Source organism: Bombina bombina, chromosome 7, assembly GCF_027579735.1.
Source record: "Bombina bombina isolate aBomBom1 chromosome 7, aBomBom1.pri, whole genome shotgun sequence".
Taxonomy (NCBI): Eukaryota; Metazoa; Chordata; class Amphibia; order Anura; family Bombinatoridae; genus Bombina; species Bombina bombina.
Window position 1 is genome coordinate 30,781,159 of NC_069505.1, and position 21,123 is coordinate 30,802,281.

At 43.5% G+C, this 21,123-nt stretch overlaps 1 protein-coding gene across 4 annotated transcripts in view; it reads right to left on the reverse strand.

Moving 5' to 3' along the window:
- PC (pyruvate carboxylase) overlaps positions 1-21,123 on the reverse strand; it is a 1,247,468-nt gene that overhangs the window by 958,823 nt on the left and 267,522 nt on the right. For all 4 annotated transcript variants that reach the window (XM_053719999.1, XM_053720000.1, XM_053720001.1 and 1 more), the window contains 4 exons: positions 10,440-10,575; positions 9,849-10,033; positions 1,139-1,304; positions 831-976 (listed from right to left, as the gene is read on the reverse strand). In XM_053719999.1, the coding sequence (XP_053575974.1) occupies positions 831-976; positions 1,139-1,304; positions 9,849-10,033; positions 10,440-10,575 (633 nt within the window). The remainder of the gene's footprint in view (positions 1-830; positions 977-1,138; positions 1,305-9,848; positions 10,034-10,439; positions 10,576-21,123) is intronic.

Sequence of the window (21,123 nt, forward strand, 5' to 3'; positions counted from 1 at the left end):
TTTCAGGTCATTTGAGAGTTATTTTGAGGCCCCCATGTTGCCACTCTTAAGAGGAGAGTCAAAGAGAACAACAACTTGCAATTGGCCACCTTAAATACCTTTTCTCATGATTGGATGCACCTGTCTATGAAGTTCAAGGCTTAATGGGCTCACCAATTGTGTGTTCCAATTAATCAGTGCTAGGTAGTTACAGGTATTCAAATCAACAAAATGACAAGGGTGCCCATATTTATGCACCTGTCTAATTTAAGCATATACATATATATTTACAGGGAACACACAGTTCACATAGACCGCAACGTAAAGGCATTTTTCAGTGCCACCAACTTTGAACCCTCATAACTACTTTTTGCAGTAATGTTATTAAAAAATAAAAAATGCTGCTATCTTATTTTTTTTAATAAAGTATATTACACTTGATTAAGGGCCTTTTGGGGCACATTTATAAAATTAACCTGAGATCTGATCTATAGTTCATTTTATAAGCACTAATTGCTACCGCGTGCTCACGGTAGCAATAACCAGCCACTTGTAATGGCTGCTTATTTATCGTGCACCCACAAAACGGGCAAATTTGCCCATTTGCAGGCACCTAATAAATTAGCGCTCCTACTTGTAATCTATCCCATAGCGAGCACGGTTCATATGAATTATAGGAGGAAAAACCTACTGCAATACATGATATCACTTTGTCATGTTTGTATAGGAGATGTAACAAAAAATGTGTAATTGTGATGCTGAAGCGTTCAGTACACAAATGATTCTCTGCCGACTAAAGATATATATTTATATTATAAACAAGTAAATAAACACAGTGTATCAGGCTGTACCTCGTAGCTTCGCACCACTCGCATGCCCCTGCCGCCACCGCCATACGCAGCTTTAAAGATGATAGGGAAGCCATATTTGTTAGAGAACTCCTTCGCCTCGGTCAGGCAGGTGATGGGAGAATCTGTACCGGGGACAACTGGCACCCCTGCGTGATAGAAAAGAGACAGTGTAAGATACAAACACTGGGAAGTGACAGCGGCCTGAGTGCACCTACCTCAGACTGGCGCACATCAGTCATTGTCATGTAACTACAGAGGTGATCAGCACCTGCGCAGAACGGCACGCACTTGCCTATCTACATCCTTACCTGCAGCGATAGCAATGGTTCTCGCTTCCACTTTGTCTCCCATCTTTCGTACCACCTCAGGAGAAGGACCGATGAAACGCACACCGGCGTCATTACAGGCCTGAGCGAAATCAGAGCGCTCAGAAAGGAAACCATAACCGGGGTGAACGGCATCTACTTCATTTTCCTAAGATAAGACAAAACACAGAGATCAGAAAATGCCTCTCAGCTTCACCAGTTCCTATGTTATTCTATGTAACGGATTCACTAAAGCTCCCTCCAGCCTCTCCTGCTTCACCAGTTCCTATGTTATTCTATGTAACTGATTCACTAAAGCTCCCTCCAGTCTCTCCAGCTTCACCAGTTCCTATGTTATTCTATGTAACTGATTCACTAAAGCTCCCTCCAGCCTCTCCCGCTTCACCAGTTCCTATGTTATTCTATGTAACTTATTCACTAAAGCTCCCTCCAGCCTCTCCCGCTTCACCAGTTCCTATGTTATTCTATGTAACTTATTCACTAAAGCTCCCTCCAGCCTCTCCAGCTTCACCAGTTCCTATATTATTCTATTTAACTGATTCACTAAAGCTCTCTCCAGCCTCTCCAGATTCACCAGTTCCTATGTTATTCTATGTAACTGATTCACTAAAGCTCCCTCCAGCCTCTCCAGCTTCACCAGTTCCTATGTTATTCTATGTAACTGATTCACTAAAGCTCCCTCCAGCCTCTCCAGCTTCACCAGTTCCTATGTTATTCTATGTAACTGATTCACTAAAGCTCCCTCCAGTCTCTCCAGCTTCACCAGTTCCTATGTTATTCTATGTAACTGATTCACTAAAGCTCCCTCCAGGCTCATCAGTTCCTATGTTATTCTATGTAACTGATTCACTAAAGCTCCCTCCAGCCTCTCCAGCTTCACCAGTTCCTATGTTATTCTATGTAACTGATTCACTAAAGCTCCCTCCAGCCTCTCCAGCTTCACCAGTTCCTATGTTATTCTATGTAACTGATTCACTAAAGCTCCCTCCAGCCTCTCCAGCTTCACCAGTTCCTATGTTATTCTATGTAACTGATTCACTAAAGCTCCCTCCAGCCTCTCCAGCTTCACCAGTTCCTATGTTATTCTATGTAACTGATTCACTAAAGCTCCCTACAGCCTCTCCAGCTTCACCAGTTCCTATGTTATCCTATGTAACTGATTCACTAAAGCTCCCTCCAGCCTCTCCAGCTTCACCAGTTCCTATGTTATTCTATGTAACTGATTCACTAAAGCTCCCTCCAGCCTCTCCAGCTTCACCAGTTCCTATGTTATTCTATGTAACTGATTCACTAAAGCTCCCTCCAGCCTCTCCAGCTTCACCAGTTCCTATGTTATTCTATGTAACTGATTTACTAAAGCTCCCTCCAGCCTCACCAGTTCCTATGTTATTCTATGTAACTGATTCACTAAACCTCCCTCCATCCTCTCCAGCTTCACCAGTTCCTATGTTATTCTATGTAACTGATTCACTAAACCTCCCTCCATCCTCTCCAGCTTCACCAGTTCCTATGTTATTCTATGTAACTGATTCACTAAAGCTCTCTACAGCCTCTCCAGCTTCACCAGTTCCTATGTTATTCTATGTAACTGATTCACTAAAGCTCCCTCCAGCCTCTCCAGCTTCACCAGTTCCTGTGTTATTCTATGTAACTGATTCACTAAAGCTCTCTCCAGCTTCACCAGTTCCTATGTTATTCTATGTAACTGATTCACTAAAGCTCCCTCCAGCCTCTCCAGCTTCACCAGTTCCTATGTTATTCTATGTAACTGATTCACTAAACCTCCCTCCAGCCTCTCCAGCTTCACCAGTCCCTATGTTATTCTGTGTAACTGATTCACTAAAACTCCCTCCAGCCTCTCCAGCTTCACCTGTTCCTATGTTATTCTATGTAACTGATTCACTAAAGCACTCTCCAGCTTCACCAGTTCCTATGTTATTCTATGTAACTGATTCACTAAAGCTCCCTCCAGCTTCACCAGTCCCTATGTTATTCTATGTAACTGATTCACTAAAGCTCAATCCAGCCTCTCCAGCTTCACCAGTTCCTATGTTATTCTATGTAACTGATTCACTAAAGCTCCCTCCAGCCTCTCCAGCTTCACCTGTTCCTATGTTATTCTATGTAACTGATTCACTAAAGCTCCCTCCAGCCTCTCCAGCTTCACCAGTTCCTATTTTATTCTATGTAACTGATTCACTAAAGCTCCCTTAAGCCTCTCCAGCTTCACCAGTTCCTATGTTATTCTATGTAACTGATTCACTAAAGCTCCCTCCAGCTTCACCAGTCCCTATGTTATTCTATGTAACTGATTCACTAAAGCTCTCTCCAGCCTCTCCAGTTCCTATGTTATTCTATGTAACTGATTCACTAAAGCTCCCTCCAGCCTCTCCAACTTCACCAGTTCCTATGTTATTCTAGGTAACTGATTCACTAAAGCTCCCTCCAGCCTCTCCAACTTCACCAGTTCCTATGTTATTCTATGTAACCGATTCACTAAAGCTCCTTCCAGCCTCTCCAGCTTCACCAGTTCCTATGTTATTCTATGTAACTGATTCACTAAAGCTCTCTACAGCCTCTCCAGCTTCACCAGTTCCTATGTTATTCTATGTAACTGATTCACTAAAGCTCCCTCCAGCCTCTCCAGCTTCACCAGTTCCTATGTTATTCTATATAACTGATTCACTAAAGCTCCCTCCAGCCTCTCCAGCTTCACCAGTTCCTATGTTATTCTATGTAACTGATTCACTAAAGCTCTCTCCAGCCTCTCCAGCTTCACCAGTTCCTATGTTATTCTATGTAACTGATTCACTAAAGCTCCCTCCAGCTTCACCAGTTCCTATGTTATTCTATGTAACTGATTCACTAAAGCTCCCTCCAGCCTCTCCAGCTTCACCAGTTCCTATGTTATTCTATGTAACTGATTCACTAAAGCTCCCTCCAGCCTCTCCAGCTTCACCAGTTCCCATGTTAATTTATGTAACTGATTCATTAAAGCTCCCTCCAGCCTCTCCAGCTTCACCAGTTCCTATGTTATTCTATGTAACTGATTCACTAAAGCTCCCTCCAGCCCCTCCAGCTTCACCAGTTCCTATGTTATTCTATGTAACTGATTCACTAAAGCTCCCTCCAGCCTCTCCAGCTTCACCAGTTCCTATGTTATTCTATGTAACTGATTCACTAAAGCTCCCTCCAGTCTCTCCAGCTTCACCAGTTCCTATGTTATTCTATGTAACTGATTCACTAAAGCTTCCTCCAACCTCTCCAGCTTCACTAGTTCCAATTTTATTCTATGTAACCGATTCACTAAAGCTCCCTCTAGCCTCACATGTTCCTGTTATTCTATGTAACTGATTCACTAAAGCTCTCTCCAGCCTCTCCAGCTTCACCAGTTCCTATGTTATTCTAGGTAACTGATTCACTAAACCTCCCTCCAGCCTCCCCAACTTCACCAGTTCCTATGTTATTCTAGGTAACTGATTCACTAAAGCTCCCTCCAGCCTCTCCAACTTCACCAGTTCCTATGTTATTCTATGTAACCAATTCACTAAAGCTCCTTCCAGCCTCTCCAGCTTCACCAGTTCCTATGTTATTCTACGTAACTGATTCACTAAAGCTCCCTCCAGCCTCTCCAGCTTCACCAGTTCCTATGTTATTCTATGTAACTGATTCACTAAAGCTCCCTCCAGCCTCTCCAGCTTCACCAGTTCCTATGTTATTCTATGTAACTGATTCACTAAAGCTCTCTACAGCCTCTCCAGCTTCACCAGTTCCTATGTTATTCTATGTAACTGATTCACTAAAGCTCCCTCCAACCTCTCCAGCTTCACCAGTTCCTATGTTATTCTATGTAACTGATTCCCTAAAGCTCCCTCCAGCCTCTCCAGCTTCACCAGTTCCTATGTTATTCTATGTAACTGATTCACTAAAGCTCCCTCCAGCCTCTCCAGCTTCACCAGTTCCTGTGTTATTCTATGTAACTGATTCACTAAAGCTTCCTATAGCTTCACCAGTTCCTATGTTATTCTATGTAACTGATTCACTAAAGCTCCCTCCAGCCTCTCCAGCTTCACCAGTTCCTATGTTATTCTATGTAACTGATTCACTAAAGCTTCCTACAGCTTCACCAGTTCCTATGTTATTCTATGTAACTGATTCACTAAAGCTCCCTCCAGCCTCTCCAGCTTCACCAGATCCTATGTTATTCTATGTAACTGATTCACTAAAGCTTCCTACAGCTTCACCAGTTCCTATGTTATTCTATGTAACTGATTCACTAAAGCTCCCTCCAGCCTCTCCAGCTTCACCAGTTCCTATGTTATTCTATGTAACTGATTCACTAAAGCTCTCTCCAGCTTCACCAGTTCCTATGTTATTCTATGTAACTGATTCACTAAAGCTCCCTCCAGCCTCTCCAGCTTCACCAGTTCCTATGTTATTCTATGTAACTGATTCACTAAAGCTCCCTCCAGCCTCTCCAGCTTCACCTGTTCCTATGTTATTCTATGTAACTGATTCACTAAAGTTCCCTCCAGCCTCTCCAGCTTCACCAGTTCCTATGTTATTCTATGTAACTGATTCACTAAAGCTCACTCCAACCTCTCCAGCTTCACCAGTTCCTATGTTATTCTATGTAACTGATTCACTAAAGCTCCCTCCAGCTTCACCAGTCCCTATGTTATTCTATGTAACTGATTCACTAAAGCTCAATCCAGCCTCTCCAGCTTCACCAGTTCCTATGTTATTCTATGTAACTGATTCACTAAAGCTCCCTCCAGCCTCTCCAGCTTCACCTGTTCCTATGTTATTCTATGTAACTGATTCACTAAAGCTCCCTTAAGCCTCTCCAGCTTCACCAGTTCCTATGTTATTCTATGTAACTGATTCACTAAAGCTCCCTCCAGCTTCACCAGTCCCTATGTTATTCTATGTAACTGATTCACTAAAGCTCTCTCCAGCCTCTCCAGTTCCTATGTTATTCTATGTAACTGATTCACTAAAGCTCCCTCCAGCCTCTCCAACTTCACCAGTTCCTATGTTATTCTATATAACTGATTCACTAAAGCTCTCTACAGCCTCTCCAGCTTCACCAGTTCCTATGTTATTCTATATAACTGATTCACTAAAGCTCCCTCCAGCCTCTCCAGCTTCACCAGTTCCTATGTTATTCTATATAACTGATTCACTAAAGCTCCCTCCAGCCTCTCCAGCTTCACCAGTTCCTATGTTATTCTATATAACTGATTCACTAAAGCTCCCTCCATCCTCTCCAGCTTCACCAGTTCCTATGTTATTCTATGTAACTGATTCAATAAAGCTCCCTCCAGCCTCTCCAGCTTCACCAGTTCCTATGTTATTCTATGTAACTGATTCACTAAAGCTCCCTCCAGCTTCACCAGTTCCTATGTTATTCTATGTAACTGATTCACTAAAGCTCTCTCCAGCTTCACCAGTTCCTATGTTATTCTATGTAACTGATTCACTAAAGCTCTCTCCAGCTTCACCAGTTCCTATGTTATTCTATGTAACTGATTCACTAAAGCTCTCTCCAGCTTCACCAGTTCCTATGTTATTCTATGTAACTGATTCACTAAAGCTCTCTCCAGCTTCACCAGTTCCTATGTTATTCTATGTAACTGATTCACTAAAGCTCCCTCCAGCCTCTCCAGCTTCACCAGTTCCTATGTTATTCTATGTAACTGATTCACTAAACCTCCCTCCAGCCTCTCCAGCTTCACCAGTCCCTATGTTATTCTGTGTAACTGATTCACTAAAGCTCCCTCCTGCCTCTCCAGCTTCACCAGTTCCTATGTTATTCTATGTAACTGATTCACTAAAGCTCCCTCCAGCCTCTCCAGCTTCACCTGTTCCTATGTTATTCTATGTAACTGATTCACTAAAGCTCTCTCCAGCTTCACCAGTTCCTATGTTATTCTATGTAACTGATTCACTAAAGCTCCCACCAGCCTCTCCAGCTTCACCTGTTCCTATGTTATTCTATGTAACTGATTCACTAAAGCTCCGTCCAGCCTCTCCAGCTTCACCAGTTCCTATGTTATTCTATGTAACTGATTCACTAAAGCTCCCTCCAGCCTCTCCATCTTCACTAGTTCCTGTAATTCTATGTAACTGATTTACTAAAGCTCCCTACAGCTTCACCAGTCCCTATGTTATTCTATGTAACTGATTCACTAAAGCTCCGTCCAGCCTCTCCAGCTTCACCAGTTCCTATGTTATTCTATGTAACTGATTCACTAAAGCTCCCTCCAGCCTCTCCATCTTCACTAGTTCCTGTAATTCTATGTAACTGATTCACTAAAGCTCTCTCCAGCTTCACCAGTTCCTATGTTATTATATGTTACTGATTCACTAAAGCTCCCTCCAGCCTCTCCAGCTTCACCAGTTCATATGTTATTCTATGTAACTGATTCACTAAAGCTCCCTCCAGCCTCTCCAGCTTCACCAGTTCCTATGTTATTCTATGTAACTGATTCACTAAAGCTCCCTCCAGCTTCACCAGTTCCTATGTTATTCTATGTAACTGATTCACTAAAGCTCCCTCCAGGCTCATCAGTTCCTATGTTATTCTATGTAACTGATTCACTAAAGCTCCCACCAGCCTCTCCAGCTTAATCAGTTCCTATGTTATTCTATGTAAGTGATTCACTAAAGCTCCCTCCAGCCTCTCCAGCATCACTAGTTCCTATGTTATTCTATGTAACTGATTCACTAAAGCTCCCTCCATCCTCTCCAGCTTCACCAGTTCCTATGTTATTCTATGTAACTGATTCCCTAAAGCTCCCTCCAACATCTCCAGTTTCACCAGTTCCTATGTTATTCTATGTAACTGATTCACTAAAGCTCCCTCCAGGCTCATCAGTTCCTATGTTATTCTATGTAACTGATTCACTAAAGCTCCCTCCAGGCTCATCAGTTCCTATGTTATTCTATGTAACTGATTCACTAAAGCTCCCTCCAGCCTCTCCAGCTTCACCAGTTCTATGTTATTCTATGTAACTGATTCACTAAAGCTCCCTCCATCCTCTCCAGCTTCACCAGTTCCTATGTTATTCTATGTAACTGATTCACTAAAGCTCCCTCCAGCCTCTCCAGCTTCACCAGTTCCTATGTTATTCTATGTAACTGATTCATTAAAGCTCCCTCCAGCCTCTCCAGCTTCACCAGTCCCTATGTTATTCTGTGTAATTTATTCACTAAAGCCCCCTCCAGCCTCTCCAGCTTCACCAGTTCCTATGTTATTCTATGTAACTGATTCATTAAAGCTCCCTCCAGCCTCTCCAGCTTCACCAGTTCCTATGTTATTCTATGTAACTGATTCACTAAAGCTCCCTCCAGTCTCTCCAGCTTCACCAGTTCCTATGTTATTCTATGTAACTGATTCACTAAAGCTCCCTCCAGCCTCTCCAGCTTCACCAGTTCCTATGTTATTCTATTTAACTGATTCATTAAAGCTCCCTCCAGCCTCTCCAGCTTCACCAGTCCCTATGTTATTCTGTGTAATTTATTCACTAAAGCTCCCTCCAGCTGCACGTATACAAGCAGGTTTATTAACCGCTGGTTGGAACTATTGCTACTATGAAGGTGAAAGAAAATTGCAACTGCATTGGATTGTTAAACCACATTCACCAATAAAGCTTTCTGGTATCACTTTGTTCCTACATGACACTGACCCTTTAACCCATTAAACATGTCCTTGTCTTAGGTTAATTTAGTCTCTACATGACACTGACAATTTAACCCATTAAACATGTCCCTGCCATTAGGTCACTTTGTCCCTACATGACACTGACCCTTTAACCCATTAAACATGTCTGTCATTAGGTCGCTACTTGGCAGCACACAATATAAAGCATTTAAGCTTTATGTCAGCAAGTCCCTGGATGTCACAGAGACAAGGGCTGGTTACAGACGTGTGACATCCCAATAAAAAGGACAATAAAATTTCCAAATGTAAACAAATGGGGCTGTGCAGCGAAATAAAACTGAGCCTTTACTGGGACAGGAGAATCCTCTGACCATAAATTAGCAGGGAGCCGAGCAATTAGCTCTCACTTTGTCTTGCAGTCAATCTATAATATCGAGTGGACGTTTTTATGGGAGGAATTAACTGAGCCAAGAACAGGAACACTGCCGCAATATTACGCTCTGGCAGAGACGCGGTTAATAAGATAACAGAGACACTCCGTTTATACCGATAACCCTTTCACTGTCAGAGCCAGCAACACTGTGACAATCATGTAGGGACAAAGTGACCTAATGACAGGGACATGGTTAAAGGGTCAGTGACATAATAGGGACAAAGTGACCTAATGACAAGGACATGGTTAATGGGTTAAAGGGTCTGTGACATAATAGGGACAAAGTTACCTAATGACAAGGACATGTTTAATGGGTTAAAGGGTCAGTGTCATGTAGGGACAAAGTGACCTAATTACAGGGACATGGTTAATTGGTTAAAGGGTCATTATCATGAGGACAAAATGACCTAATGACAGGGACATGTTTAATGGGTTAAAGGGTCAGTATCATGTAGGGACAAAGTGACCTAATGACACACTAAAATTAGATTCAGATCTCATTTCCAATTTCAATATCAAGACATGCCTGAGAGACAAATAACTAATAGTTGCTATTTGTCATGCGAGTTAGTTAAAGGAAGGTGGTCACTTACCTTAGCGACCTTGATGATATCGGGTATGTTAAGGTAAGCCTGAACAGGTGGCAGCCCTTTGCCGATCAGATACGCCTCATCTGCTTTTTGCCTGTGTATTTGGCCAGTGTCCTGCTCTGAGTAGACGGCAACTGTCCTTATTCCTAGCTCTGTGCACGCTCTGAACACTCGCGTGGCGATCTCACCTGTTTATATCAAAAAGCGAATATGAGAGGGCAAATAAAAGGTGCTTCATACCGATCTTTGTTTCTTAATGTATATCCTACTAGTGTAAATAGATTCTTAAACAAGGACCCGATACTTGAAACAATGAATTGGTAGCTGGATTTATTATTAATAAGCAAAAGAGTATTTGGGGTTCTCTAGTGTAAGCTTAGAGCAAACACCGCTGGGCTTGCTATGTCATATAGAAGACGGTTCAAATATGAAAACAGTTATGAGAATAAATATAAGTATAGCGAGCTGGTCAGATTAGTCTTAGGGTCCCTCAACTAGATCAACATACGCAATGTTATTAGCAACAGGAGTAAAAATGTATCAGTTCTCAATAATAGTTATGTTCAGTGTATAAAGAAAGCGAAACGAGTTTACCTCTGTTGGCCACAAGCACTTTCTTGATCGGTTTATACTCCACTTTTTGGGTGCTCTGGAAGACCGCGTTGAGCACAGAGACGCGCTTGACGCCCAGGAAGCTCAGGCCTCCCTTTACAAACCGGAGCTGCGACATCTGTTGGAATTGAAGGGAACTCAGATTAGGTACATCCAGTAGCCTCATAATGACAGCAGAACCTGAGCTGGAACCACTAAATGTAATCATGTGACATAGCGTTACTGGAGAACTCTGGGGCAGCCAAACTGTGACCCGAAGACACATGGTCTTAAAACATAATCATTATCAGTGCTCAAAGGAAGCTACTAAACTGGTACATGGTCCAAACAATAAAACTTACAAGGCAAGTTAAGCACAACCAGAACAAGAGGTCATGATCTGAAGTTGGAGGGCCGTAGGATCAGGAGTAATGTGTAGAAAGTGTGGTTGTGTGGTTGGCGCAAGGAACAGATGTCCAGTAGTTAAAGGGACACTCAAGTCAAAATAAAATTATTCAGAAAGAGCAGCAGTTTTAGATACTTTCCAATTTACGTCCATTGTCCTATTTTGCACAATCTTGTTATATTCACACTTTGTGGGGAACAAGATCCTAATGAGTATGTGTACAAGCTCACAGGGTATACATATTCTAGTCTGTGATTGGCTGATGCTGTCACATGATACAGGGGGCCGGAAAATGGGAGAAAACAAAATGTATGCTTACCTGATAAATGTATTTCTTTCCGGATATGGTGAGTCCACAACGTCACCAATTACTGTTGGGAATATCACTCCTGGCCAGCAGGAGGAGGCAAAGAGCACTACAGCAAAGCTGTTAAGTGTCACTCCCCTACCCATAATCCCCAGTCATTTGACCAAAGGGAAATGGAAAAAAGTAAATTTATGCTTACCTGATAAATTAATTTCTTATATGGTACGACGAGTCCACGGATTCATCCTTTACTTGTGGGATATTATCCTCCTGCTAACAGGAAGTGGCAAAGAGAACCACAGCAGAGCTGTCTATATAGCTCTTCCCTTAGCTCCATCCCCCAGCCATTCGACCAAAGGTACAGGAAGAAAAAGGAGAAACTACAAGGTGCAGAGGTGACTGAAGTTTAAAATCAAAAAAATATAATCTGTCTTAAAATGACAGGGCGGGCCGTGGACTCGTCGTACCATAGAAGAAATTAATTTATCAGGTAAGCATAAATTTACTTTTCTTCTATAAGGTACGACGAGTCCATGGATTCATCCTTTACTTGTAGGATACAATACCAAAGCTACAGGACATGGATGAACGGGAGGGACAAGACAAATGGTTAAACAAAAGGCACCACTGCTTGAAGAACTTTTCTCCCAAAAATAGCCTCCGAAGAAGCAAAAGTATCAAATTTGGAAAATTTGGAAAAGGTATGAAGCGAAGACCAAGTCGCAGCCTTACAAATCTGTTCAACAGAAGCATCATTTTTAAAAGCCCATGTGGAAGCCACCGCTCTAGTAGAGTGAGCTGTAATCCTTTCAGGAGATTGCTGTCCAGCATTCTCGTATGCCAAACGGATGATGCTTTTCAGCCAAAAAGAAAGAGGTAGCCGTAGCTTTTTGACCTCTACGTTTTTCAGAATAGACAACAAACAAAGAAGATGTTTGACGGAAATCTTTGGTTGCTTGCAAGTAAAACTTCAAAGCACGAAACACGTCCAAGTTGTGCAACAGACGCTCCTTCTTAGAGAAGGAACAACAATTTCCTGATTGATATTCCTATTAGTAACAACCTTAGGAAGGAATCCAGGTTTGGTACGCAAAACCACCTTATCAGCATGGAAAACAAGATAAGGCGAGTCGCATTGCAATGCAGATAGTTCAGAAACTCTTTGAGCTGAAGAGATAGCAACTAAAAACAGAACTTTCCAAGATAGAAGCTTTATATCTATGGAATGCATAGGTTCAAACGGAACCCTTTGAAGAACTTTAAGAACTAAATTCAAACTCCATGGCAGAGCAACAGGTTTAAACACAGGCTTGATTCTAACTAAAGCCTGACAGAACGACTGAACATCTGGAACATCTGCCAGACACTTGTGCAGTAGAATTGATAAAGCAGATATCTGTCCCTTTAAGGAACTAGCTGATAGCCCCTTCTCCAATCCTTCTTGGAGAAAGGACAAAATCCTAGGAATCCTGATCTTACTCCACGAGAAGCCTTTGGATTAGGACCAATAAAGATATTTACGCCATATCTTATGATAAATTGTCCTAGTGACAGGCTTTCGAGCCTGAATCAAGGTATCTATGACCGACTCAGAGAAACCCCGCTTGGATAAAATTAAGCGTTCAATCTCCAAGCAGTCAGCCGCAGAGAAACTAGATTTGGATGCTGGAACAGACCTTGAATCAGAAGGTCCTGTCTCAGTGGCAGAGTCCATGGTGGAAGAGATGACATGTCCACCAGGTCTGTATACCAAGTCCCGCGTGGCCACGCAGGTGCTATCAAGATCACAGACGCTCTCTCCTGTTTGATTCTGGCAATCAAACGAGGAAGGAGAGTAAATGGTGGAAACTCATAAGCCAGGTTGAACGACCAGGGTACTGCTAGAGCATCTATCAGTACTGCCTGAGGATCCCTTGACCTGGACCCGTAATGAGGAAGTTTGGCGTTCTGACGAGACGCCATCAGATCCATTTCTGGTGTGCCCCATTGCTGAATCAATTGTGCAAACACCTCCGGATGGAGTTCCCACTCCCCAGGATGAAAAGTCAGACGACTAAGAAAATCCGCTTCCCAGTTCTCCACTCCTGGGATATAGATTGCTGATAGATGGCAAGAGTGAGTATCTGCCCATCAAATTATTTTGGTAACCTCTATCATCGCTAGAGAACTCTTTGTTCCCCCCTGATGATTGATATATGCTACCGTTGTGATATTGTCCGACTGGAATCTTATGAATCTGGCCAAAGCCAGCTGAGGCCACGCCTGAAGCGTGTTGAATATTGCTCTCAGTTCTAGAATATTGATTGGGAGGAGAGCCTCCTCCTGAGTCCACAAACCCTGTGCTTTCAGGGAATTCCAGACTGCACCCCAGCCCAATAGGCTGGCGTCCGACGTCACTATGACCCATGCTGGCCTGCGGAAACACATTCCCTGGGACAGATGATCCTGTGACAACCACCAAAGAAGAAAGTCTCTGGTCTCTTGATCCAGATTTATCTGAGGAGATAAATCTGCATAATCCCCATTCCACTGTTTGAGCATGCATAGTTGCAGTGGTCTGAGATGCAAGCGAGCAAACTGAACTTTGCTGCTGTCCATTGCTGCTACCATTAGTCCGATTACCTCCATACAATGAGCCACTGACAGCCGAGGAATGGAATGAAGAGCTCGGCAGGTGGATAAAATCTTTGATTTCCTGACCTCTGTCAGAAAAATTTTCATGTCCACCGAATCTATCAGAGTTCCCAGGAATGGAACTCTTGTGAGAGGGATAAGTGAACTCTTTTTTACGTTCACCTTCCACCCGTGAGATCTTAGAAAAGCCAACACGATGTCCCTGTGAGACTTAGCTAATTAGTAAGTCGACGCCTGAATTAAGATATCGTCCAGATAAGGCGACACTGCTATGCACCGCCGCCTTAGAACCGCCAGAAGGGACCCCAGCACCTTTGTGAAAATTCTGGGAGCCACAAACTGGTAATGCTTGTCCAGAAAGGCGAACCTGAGGAACTGGTGATGATCTTTGTGGATAGGGATGTGTAGATACGCATTCTTTAAGTCCACGGTGGTTATATATTGACCCTCCTGGATCATTGGTAAAATAGTCCGAATGGTCTCCATCTTGAAGGATGGGACTCTGAGGAATTTGCTTAGGATCTTGAGATCTAAAATTGGTCTGAAGGTTCCCTCTTTTTTGGGAACCACAAACAGATTGGAGTAGAACCCCTGCCCCTGTTCTGTTTTCGGAACTGGGCAGATCACTCCCATGGTATATAGGTCTTCTACACAGCGTAAGAACGCCTCTCTTTTTGTCTGGTTTACAGACAATTGAGAAAGATGGAATCTCCCCCTTGGAGGAAAATCTTTGAAATCAAGAAGATACCCCTGGGTTACGATTTCTAAAGCCCAGGAGTCCTGAATGTCTCTTGCCCAAACCTGAGCAAAGAGAGAAAGTCTGCCCCCTACTAGATCCGGTCCCGGATCGGGGGCTACCCCTTCATGCTGTCTTGGTGGCAGCAGCGGGCTTCTTGGCCTGTTTACCCTTGTTCCAAGTCTGGTTAGATCTCCAGACTGACTTGGATTCAGCAAATTCCCCTCTTGCTTTGTAGCAGGGGAAGAGGTAGAGGGACCACCTTTGAAGTTTCGAAAGGAACGAAAATTATTTAGTTTGGTCCTCATCTTATTTGTCTTATCCTGAGGAAGGGCATGGCCTTTCCCTCCAGTGATGTCTGAAATGATCTCTTTCAGTTCAGGCCCAAATAGGGTCTTACCCTTGAAAGGGATGGCTAAAAGCTTAGATTTTGATGACACATCAGCTGACCAGGACTTAAGTCATAAGGATCTACACGCTAAAATGGCAAAACCTGAATTCTTTTGCCGCTAATTTAGCCAGTTGAAAAGCGGCATCTGTAATGAAAGAATTAGCTAGCTTGAGAGCCCTAATTCTATCCAGAATATCATCTAATGGGGTCTCAACCTGAAGAGCCTCTTCTAGAGCCTCGAACCAAAAAGCAGCTGCAGTAGTTACAGGAACAATGCACGCTATAGGTTGGAGAAGAAAACCCTGATGAACAAATATTTTCTTTAGGAGACCCTCTAATTTTTTATCCATAGGATCTTTGAAAGCAAAACTGTCGTCAATAGGTATAGTTGTACGCTTAGCCAGGGTAGAAATAGCTCCCTCCACCTTAGGGACCGTATGCCACGAGTCCTGCATGGTTTCTGACATGGGAAACATTTTCTTAAAAGTAGGAGGGGGAGCGAACGGAATACCTGGTCTATCCCACTCCTTAGTAACAATGTCCAAAATCCTCTTAGGGACTGGAAAAACATCAGTGTAGGCAGGAACCTCTAGAAATCTGTCCATTTTACACAATTTCTCTGGAACTACAATAGGGTCACAATCATCCAGAGTCGCTAAAACCTCCCTGAGCAATAAGCAGAGGTGTTCTAGTTTAAATTTAAAAGCCGTCATATCTGAGTCTGTCTGAGGGAACATCTTTCCTGAATCAGAAATCTCTCCCTCAGACAGCAAATCCCTCAACCCCCAACTCAGAACATTGTGAGGGTACATCGGATATGGCTAATAAAGCGTCAGAGGGCTCAGCATTTGTTCTCACACCAGACCTACTGCACTTCACCTGCAACCCAGGCAGCTTAGATAAAACCTCTGTGAAGGTAGTATTCATAACTGCGGCCATATCTTGCAGGGTGAAAGAATTAGACGCACTAGTAACTTGGCGTCGCTTGTGCGGGCGTTAATGGTTGTGACACTTGGGAAGAATTAGATGGCATAACCTGATTCCCTTCTGACTGAGAATCATCCTGCGACATACTTTTAGTAGCTAAAATATGTTCTTTGCAATTTATTGACCTTTCAGTGCATGAGGGACACATTCTAAGTGGGGGTTCCACAATGGCTTCTAAACATATTGAACAATGACTTTCATCAATGTCAGACATGTTGAACAGGCTAGTAATGACTACAAACAAGGAGGAAAACACTTTATTTAGTGAAAAAAATAACAATCTTAAAAAACGGTACTGCGCCTTTAAGAGAAAAAAGCATACACGTTCTGCAAAACTGCTTTAAAATGCACCAATTTTTTTATAGCAGACTCAATATGTGTAGTTAAGTTTGCCCCACAAGGAAATGTAACATTCAACCCTTTAATGTGCAAACCGGATTGAAATAAGGCCTAAATCTCGAAAAAACACCCCCAGCACCTTGGGATGGTAAATATGGGGTTAAAGCTTCGATTTGGCCAAAAACATCCACAAGGGCCCTCAGGAAATGGAGCTTGCTGAGTGAAAACAACTGCGCATCTGGGGCGTGAAAATAGGCCCCGCCCATCTCACTCAATGTCTCCACAGCCTCAAAGAACCGCACCAGAGCGGTTTTAAACTAGCCATGTGGGTTCTGAGACCCAAAAATAAGCCAAGTGTACCCTCAATAAAGTTTGCCCAAAAAACGTTATTGCCCACAAAACGTTAACAGCACTCCCAGTTCATAAAAATGTTTGCCCACAAACATTCAAAACTCAGTGTCAACCATTTTTTAATTAGCCCCTTATGCAAGCTTAGTAATGCCTTTCTATAGCTCTTAGGATTACTGCTTACCCTTACCCTCATGGGGATACTGTCAGCCTTTCTGAAATACACATTCTCTCCAGAACAAATGGCTGAACATACCTCACTGCTATAAAGCATGAAAACGTTGCTCACACTGAAGTTTCTTGTACCCCTCAGCCTCTGTGAGAACAGCACTGGATATTAGTTACAAATGCTAAGATCATCATCCTCCAGGCAGAAGTCTTCATCCATCTGCTGCCTGAGAGTAAATCGTACACACCGTTACCATTTAAAATAAAAAACTACATAGACAGCTCTGCTGTGGTGCTCTTTGCCACTTCCTGTTAGCAGGAGGATAATATCCCACAAGGATGAATCCGTGAACTCGTCGTACCTTATAGAAGAAAAGGAATAACACAAAAGGTAGAGGTGCCTGAGGTTTAGTCATAAACATAATTTATGCTTACCTGATAAATTTATTTCTCTTGTAGTGTATTCAGTCCACGGGTCATCCATTACTTATGGAATATATCTCCTTCCCAACAGGAAGTTGCAAGAGGATCACCCAAGCAGAGCTGCTATATAGCTCCTCCCCTCACACGTCATATCCAGTCATTCGACCGAAACAAGACAAGAAAGGAGAAACCATAGGGTGCAGTGGTGACTGTGGTTTAAATTAAAAATTTTGATCTGCCTTAAAAGACAGGGCGGGCCGTGGACTGAATACACTACAAGAGAAATAAATTTATCAGGTAAGCATAAATTATGTTTTCTCTTGTTAAGTGTATTCAGTCCACGGGTCATCCATTACTTATGGGATACCAATACCAAAGCTAAAGTACACGGATGATGGGAGGGACAAGGCAGGAACTTTAAACGGAAGGAACCACTGCCTGTAGAACCTTTCTCCCAAAAACAGCCTCCGAAGAAGCAAAAGTGTCAAATTTGTAAAATTTTGAAAAAGTGTGAAGTGAAGACCAAGATGCAGCCTTGCAAATCTGTTCAACAGAGGCCTCATTCTTAAAGGCCCAGGTGGACGCCACTGCTCTAGTGGAATGAGCTGTAACTCTTCCAGGAGGCTGCTGTCCAGCAGTCTCATAGGCTAAGCATATTATGCTACGAAGCCAAAAGGAGAGAGAGGTAGCCGAAGCTTTTTGACCTCTCCTCTGTCCAGAATAAACGACAAACAGGGAAGAAGTTTGCCGAAAATCTTTAGTTGCCTGCAAATAAAACTTCAAGGCACGGACTACGTCCAGATTATGTAAGAGTCGTTCCTTCTTTGAAGAAGGGTTAGGACACAGTGATGGAACAACAATCTCTTGATTGATATTCCTGTTAGAAACTACCTTAGGTAAGAACCCAGGTTTAGTACGCAGAACTACCTTGTCTGAATGGAAAATCAGATAAGGAGAATCACAATGTAAGGCAGATAACTCAGAGACTCTTCGAGCCGAGGAAATAGCCATCAAAAACAGAACTTTCCAAGATAAAAGTTTAATATCAATGGAATGAAGGGGTTCAAACGGAACACCTTGAAGAACTTTAAGAACTAAGTTTAAACTCCACGGCGGAGCAACAGTCTTAAACACAGGCCTAATCCTAGCCAAAGCCTGACAAAAGGCCTGAACGTCTGGAACTTCTGCCAGACATTTGTGTAGAAGAATAGACAGAGCAGAAATCTGTCCCTTTAACGAACTAGCAGATAAGCCCTTTTCTAAACCCTCTTGTAGAAAAGACAATATCCTAGGAATCCTAACCTTACTCCATGAGTAACTCTTGGATTCCTCTGGTAACAGGTTTCCGAGCCTGTATTAAGGTATCAATAACCGACTCCGAGAAGCCACGCTTTGATAGAATCAAGCGTTCAATCTCCATGCAGTCAGTCTCAGAGAAATTAGATTTGGATGATTGAAAGGACCCTGAATTAGAAGGTCCTGCCTCAGAGGCAGAGACCATGGTGGACAGGACGACATGTCCACTAGGTCTGCATACCAGGTCCTGCGTGGCCACGCAGGCGCTATCAGAATCACCAATGCTCTTTCCTGTTTGATCCTGGCAATCAGTCGAGGAAGCATCGGGAATGGTGGAAACACATAAGCCATGTTGAAGACCCAAGGGGCTGTCAGAGCATCTATCAGCACCGCTCCCGGGTCCCTGGACCTGGATCCGTAACAAGGAAGCTTGGCGTTCTGGCGAGACGCCATGAGATCCAGTTCTGGTTTGCCCAAACGATGGACCAGTTGAGTAAACACCTCCGGATGGAGTTCCCACTCCCCCGGATGAAAAGTCTGACGACTTAGAAAATCCGCCTCCCAGTTCTCTACGCCTGGGATGTGGATCGCTGACAGGTGGCAAGAGTGAGAATCTGCCCAGCAAATTATCTTTGAGACTTCTAACATCGCTAGGGAACTCCTGGTTCCCCCTTGATGGTTGATGTAAGCCATAGTCGTGATGTTGTCCGACTGAAATCTGATGAACCTCAGTGTTGCTAACTGAGGCCAAGCTAGAAGAGCATTGAATATTGCTCTTAACTCTAGAATATTTATTGGGAGGAGTTTCTCCTCCTGAGTCCACGATCCCTGAGCCTTCAGGGAGTTCCAGACTGCGACCCAACCTAGAAGGCTGGCATCTGTTGTTACAATCGTCCAATCTGGCCTGCGAAAGGTCATACCCTTGGACAGATGGACACGAGAAAGCCACCAGAGAAGAGAATCTCTGGTCTCTTGATCCAGATTTAGTAGAGGGGACAAATCTGAGTAATCCCCATTCCACTGACTTAGCATGCATAATTGCAGTGGTCTGAGATGCAGGCGCGCAAATGGCACTATGTCCATTGCCGCTACCATTAAGCCGATTACTTCCATGCAGTGAGCCACTGACGGGCGTGGAATGGAATAAAGGACACTGCAAGCATTTAGAAGTTTTGATAACCTGGACTCAGTCAGGTAAATTTTCATCTCTACAGAATCTATAAGAGTCCTTAGGAAGGAGACTCTTGTGAGTGGTGATAGAGAACTCTTTTCCACGTTCACCTTCCACCCATGCAACCTCAGAAATGCCAGAACTATCTCTGTATGAGACTTGGCCATTTGAAAGCTTGACGCCTGTATCAGGATGTCGTCTAGATACGGAGCCACCGCTATGCCTCGCGGTCTTAGAACCGCCAGAAGTGAGCCCAGAACCTTTGTAAAGATTCTCGGGGCCGTAGCCAACCTGAAGGGAAGAGCTACAAACTGGTAATGCCTGTCTAGAAAGGCAAATCTTAGGTACCGATAATGATCTTTGTGAATCGGTATATGAAGGTAGGCATCCTTTAAGTCTACCGTGGTCATGTATTGACCCTCTTGGATCATGGGTAGGATGGTTCGAATAGTTTCCATTTTGAATGATGGAACTCTTAGGAATTTGTTTAAGATTTTTAGGTCCAAGATTGGTCTGAAGGTTGCCTCTTTCTTGGGAACCACAACCGATTCGAGTAAAACCCTTGCCCTTGTTCCGTCCGCGGAACTGGGTGGATCACCCCCAATACTAAGAGGTCTTGCACACAGCGTAGAAATGCCTCTTTCTTTATTTGGTTTGCTGATAACCTTGAAAGATGAAATCTCCCTTGTGGAGGAGATGCTTTGAAGTCCAGAAGATATCCCTGAGATATGATCTCCAACGCCCAGGGATCCTGGACATCTCTTGTCCAAGCCTGGGCGAAGAGAGATAGTCTGCCCCCCACTAGATCCGTTTCCGGATAGGGGGCCCTCTCTTCATGCTGTCTTAGGGGCAGAAGAAGGCTTTCTGGCCTGCTTGCCCTTGTTCCAGGACTGGTTAGTTTTCCAGCCCTGTCTGTAACGAGCAACAGGTCCTTCCTGTTTTGGAGCGGAGGAAGTTGATGCTGCTCCTGCCTAGAAATTACGAAAGGCACGAAAATTAGACTGTTTGGCCTTTGACTTGGACCTTTCCTGAGGAAGAGTATGACCCTTACCCCCAGTAATGTCAGCAATAATTTCTTTCAAGCCGGGCCCGAATAAGGTCTGCCCTTTGAAAGGAATATTAAGCAATTTAGATTTAGAAGTCACGTCAGCTGACCAGGATTTAAGCCATAGCGCTCTGCGCGCCTGGATGGCGAATCCGGAGTTCTTAGCCGTTAGTTTGGTTAAATGTACAACGGCATAAGAAACAAATGCATTAGCTAGCTTAAGTGCTTTAAGCTTGGCCATAATCTCATCCAATGGAGCTGTGCGAATGGCCTCTTCCAGAGACTCAAACCAGAATGCCGCAGCAGCAGTGACAGGCGCAATGCATGCAAGGGGCTGTAAGATAAAACCTTGTTGAACAAACATTTTCTTAAGGTAACCTTCTAATTTTTTATCCATTGGATCCGAAAAAGCACAACTATCCTCCACCGGGATAGT